Source organism: Trifolium pratense, linkage group LG4 (assembly GCF_020283565.1).
Source record: "Trifolium pratense cultivar HEN17-A07 linkage group LG4, ARS_RC_1.1, whole genome shotgun sequence".
Classification (NCBI taxonomy): domain Eukaryota; kingdom Viridiplantae; phylum Streptophyta; class Magnoliopsida; order Fabales; family Fabaceae; genus Trifolium; species Trifolium pratense.
Window position 1 is genome coordinate 16421033 of NC_060062.1, and position 5312 is coordinate 16426344.

The window sequence follows — 5312 nt, forward strand, 5'->3', positions numbered from 1 at the left end:
GGTGTTTATAAGTAAGAGGTAATCCTCAAATTACAAGCCGATTTTGTAAGGTTGAGTTAGGTCCAATACCCCATATTCTATGTAGGTATCAGAGCCTACTCCATGATCCGTTGGGCCGTCTGCTATCAAGTTTCTGATCGAGCCATCCACCCGATATATCCGCGCCACAAGCTCAATAGCGTTGAGTGTGAGGGGGTGTGTTAAGAAGTTCGTATCAGTTGTGAGATAGTTTGAATATGTGTTTATAAAGTATAGACAATTTTCACCTTACAAGCCGATTTTGTAAGAATGAGTTAGGGTCAACTCCATATTCTAAGATGGTATTAGAGTCTCCTCCACGATCTGTTGGGCTGTTTGCTATCAATTTCTGATCGACCAACCACCATTTACATCCGCACCCCAAGCCCAATAGCGTTGGGCGCGAGGGGGTGTGTTAAGAAGTACCACATATGTTGTGAGATGACCTGAATTAGGGATGACAATTTGACCCATACCCAGTGGGTACCCGCAAAAATTACCCATAACGGGTAGGGTAAAAACCCGCATTTTGGGTACGGGTACGGGTATGGGTAATTACCCGCAAAAATGAACGGGTATGGGTGCAGGTACGGGTACCTTAGTACCCACCCCGCCCCATACCCACATAATGTATATATATTTATTTTATATATTTTTTTATATAATAATATGTATATCAATTTAAAAAAAATACAACAACTATTAAACTATTACACATTTTTAATAAAAATGTTTATTTATAATATAATACAAACACAATGTGAATATGTTAACAAATAAATGAACTTTAACATGAGATTGGTAAAGTTTTTGTTTATAATTTTCATGAGTCGACATTAAAATCTTTAAAAAAAAATTAATCATATTAAAACAATATGATATTTTATAATCGATCGATTTATTTTTAGCAAAAATGCGGGTAACGGGTACAGGTATGGGTACTTAGGTACCCATAGGGTATGGGGACGGGGACAAAGGTTGTTACCCACGCGGGTATGGGGATGGGTACGGGTATTTTATCAAACTGCGGGTATGGGGATGGGTACTATAGTACCCTACCCATACCCTACCCATTGCCATCCCTAACCTGAATGTGTGTTTATAAGTAAGAGACGATCCTCACCTTACAAACCGATTTTGTGAGGTTGAGTTATGCCCAATCCTCCATATTCTAAGACTCATCAATTGCCCATGGAGATGGTTTCGACATCCTTCAATGCCGCAATCGTGTTCTTGTTGAGTAAGTTTAATGCAAACCAATCAATCTCCCTTTACACATGGTTGTGGAAGTTGCGATAAAAGGATATCCTCCGTGTGTTCGTGAGAACCTGAGTAAACGAATGAGATGCTGTAGTCAGTGGGGGGTCGCCGATGTTGTCAAAAGTTGCAAAGGCTAAAACGGTCGTATGCTAGCAATTTGTGATTGTTGTGTTGTAATTTAACAAAGACTCCAAAAAGATGCAAAAACAATAATTCTAACTAAGCTAGCTAGCTATACTTAAGGTGCTATTTGAAAAAAGAAAAATACTTAAGGTGCTATTTGGAATTCGATCTAATTTATTTATCATTCTTTATTTATCATTTTGAACTATATTTATCATTCTTTATTTTAAAAATGCTTATAAATGTTATAAAATAAATGAACTTGTATATTCCTTGACGTGCCTATTGTTGTGTTGTAATTTAACAAAAACACTAAAAAAAAGTTTGATAGTAAAATATAAATATTGGATAGAACAGTACATAACAGTACAAGAAAAAACATAACATGACAAACTTAAGGTATTGAACACATTTTGTCTTGCACGATGTTTGGTGGACAAATGATTATTTTGGTATTTTAGAATACTTATGCAGAAGACAAAAAGTTGTCCCGTGATTTAGTGGTTGACAAAAATATCTGTTTTTGTCAAGTCCTTTAACCCTCATTTTGTCCAATCCTAGGAACAATTTTAAAATCAAACATAGTACAATTGAATTTGAAGTTGTCCTATTCAATGCTTTATTATTTAGCAGATCAAACGCATTCTTATAATATAAATTTGCTTATCTCTACATTTTGAACTATATTTATTATTCTTGATTTTGAAAATACTTATAAATATTTTAATATAAATAAATTTGTATATTCCTTAATACGTGATTGTTGTGTTGTAATTTAACGTAGACTCCTAAAAAATTAAAAACAAAAATGCTAAAAAGACTCAAGAGGCAGCTGTAGGCTGTAGCGTAACCTATACAGACACAAACACTCCAATCCAACGATCCATAACCCGTTTGACCTACCATCCTTTCATTTCAACCGTTACTTTCACCTTTTTTTAATACTATATAATATTTCCTTTGTACCTTACTTCATCCACTGTTTTCTTCTCAAATCTTATGTTACTCTTTCATCTTCTCTCTCAATTCTCTCTGTTCCTAACTTCCTCCATCATCATACATTCATACTTTATTTCATAGCTTAATTTTAAATAAATTCCACAATGGTAAATATCATAGCTAAGCTATATGTATGTACATTCTTTAATTCGTCCTTATATATATATGTAACATTTTCTTTTTCTCAATTCATTAGGAATTAATGTTGGTAACACCACCATGGCTGGAACAATTATTGTCAACAACATTTTTCTCTTCTTGCAAAGCTCACATCAAGGCACCAAGAAACGAATGCAACATGTATTGCCTCAATTGTAGAGAATCATTCTGTTATTATTGTAGACAAGCTTGGCATAATGATCATCAAGTAATTCAAGTGGGTATTTTTTTTTTAATAAATTTATTAGTCTCTGTAGTTTTAAATTATAGTACCACGATGTACGATAAAATGCTGCAAAACACGGCCAATGTGGTCAAAATTGTGGTTGCAGAGACCTTAAAATCTTTTACATTGCGGCTACAATTATAGCTGCAGACCGCCAATTTTTACTATGTTATTTTTTTTAATAATTTTTTGTTAGTGTGTGTACCCGTACGATCGATCAAAGTATCAAATAAAAAAAAATTATAATTTTCTCAAGAGATATAAAAAAATATATTTTTAATTTGAGTTTAATTTTTTTTATTAGTTTGGAGAAATTATGATGTTATTGTTATGTGTAAGTGCAATGCAGATAAGGAGATCGTCTTATCATGATGTGGTGAGGGTAGCTGAGATTGAGAAGATATTGGACATTAGTGGAGTTCAAACATATGTGATTAACAGTGCTAGAGTGATTTTTCTTAATGAGAGGCCACAAAATCAGATTAAGACAAGTAATGTTGCTATTAGTGGGAGTAAAACCAATTCACATTTGTGTGAAATATGCACAAGATATCTATTGGACCCTTTTCGTTTCTGTTCTTTGGGTTGCAAGGTAATTTTTCTCTCATTATTTTAATTAATAACTCCCCTTTTAATTTGCATCTTCTTCTAAATAATTTTTAATATGTTCCTTATGATTTGTTTTTCTTTTGAAAAATTGAATTTGATGGGTTGGATTGGAGTACTCAAGCGGTCTCCCCCATTTTCTCAATTATAAAAACAATGGCAGTAATACTTTTTTTGACAAACCATAAAGTAATTAATGTTTTTTAATTGATTTTGGAATCATTATGAACTTATGTGTATAAGCAGTTAGTTTTATATCGACAATGAATGAACTAAATTTTAGATATATATGAGAGGTGATACGTATATCTAATATTTTTACGATTTTGATTGAAAGTATGGCACTAAGGACTCCCTCAACATTATGGTGGGTGTCATTGATCATGATAATATATATAATTGCTTCCGACACGCTTTAGACTCTCCAACATTATGGAGGGTGTCTTTGTTCATGATAATGTATAATTTGGATGTAAAAAATATGCACCGTCAATGTAAACCAACTTTGCACATATATTCAATGAAAATTTACTGGTTTGCCAACTCAAGTAATTTAAAAACCACGGTATGACATTATATCTTATTAAATATTTGTCTAAAACTATTTTACATTAGTTGCTCATGGCCATTAATAATATTGAAGTCATCTTAATTATTTGGGAAAAGCAACTATGTTTCCAAGGCATTATTTTGTTTTTTTGTTACTTAAATTTGTCTATTTTTGTACCCGAAAATAATATAATATATATTCACAAAGTAGGAATGTTATATTGAAAATTTGGAGTGTGGTCTATTAATTTGTTCAATTATAATTATCATTGTTGTTGTAACAAATATGCATTGTTTGTGTGTATAAAAATAATACTAGCTTGTAGAAATAAAGAAAAATGGGAATGCAAGCTTTGTCTTAAACGCAAAGAAAGACGAAGAAATAGGGAAAATGCATCAAGGAAGATTGCTATCAAAAGAAGAAGACGAAGAAATATTATTATCAATGCGTGAAGGAATCCAAAAACAAGTTTACAAAACCACGTTTTCTCCTTATTCATCTCAACAAGCTTGTTCAAATTCAAGGAGAAGAAAAGGAATACCTCATAGGGCACCTTTAGGTCCTTAATTATTAAATTAAATATATTCAAAAATAATACTAATATTGATACTGAACCAGATTAGGTGGTCCAATGAGCCGGATACCGGTCGTGAAAACAAAAAAAAATATAGTATAACTTTTTGAATATATATTATGGTTTTATGATTGATTAGTTACACAAGCTGGATTTGTTCTCTTTATCCAGCTCATTTCTCACAAACTCCATGTGGGTTTGAATGTTGATTTTAATCTAAAATTATTTCTAAGCTGTCTTAATGGGTAGCATATTAATTTAAGCACTAAAAGAAGAAGAGAGCGTTTGTGTTACTTTTTAAGATAGGCTGGCTTTGGTGTGCATTGTGCAATAATTGCTTAGCTTTGCATTTTCATTTGTTAATTGTTAATTTAATTAATATACGATGAAACATGTTAGGTGTAATTGTTCCTTATACACATGAAAGGTTTTATATAAGGAAACCATATGGGCTTTCTCTTTAATCACTTATCTTCTTGATGAATATGATGTGGTTTTTTTTTACGCTACCGAGAGTATTTTCTTAGCAAAAACCAATGAAAATATGTCATATGCGCGCGCGCACACACACACATATATATATATATATATATATCAAATAAAAGTTGGTTAAAAGTTAATTATAGATACAACATGCAAATCTATTTATGTGATTTTGTTCTCATTGGTTGTTAGATACCTTCGAATTATCAAGGAGGTGGTGTAGGTCCTCATTGGTTGCATGGGTACTTCATTTTGGACAGAGTACCGGTACGCGTATGATACTCCCCTGATACACACCTACGTCGTACCTAGTT

General features: G+C 32.3%; 1 protein-coding gene across 1 annotated transcript; it reads left to right on the forward strand.

The window, feature by feature from the left end:
* Nucleotides 1–2379: 2379 nt before the first annotated feature.
* Nucleotides 2380–4967, forward strand: LOC123923188 (protein RGF1 INDUCIBLE TRANSCRIPTION FACTOR 1-like). Its single transcript, XM_045975858.1, has 4 exons — nt 2380–2507; nt 2597–2776; nt 3135–3377; nt 4260–4967. The coding sequence occupies exons 1-4, from the start codon at nt 2505–2507 to the stop codon at nt 4506–4508; spliced, it is 675 nt and encodes a 224-aa protein (XP_045831814.1). The 5' UTR covers nt 2380–2504; the 3' UTR covers nt 4509–4967.
* Nucleotides 4968–5312: the final 345 nt, after the last annotated feature.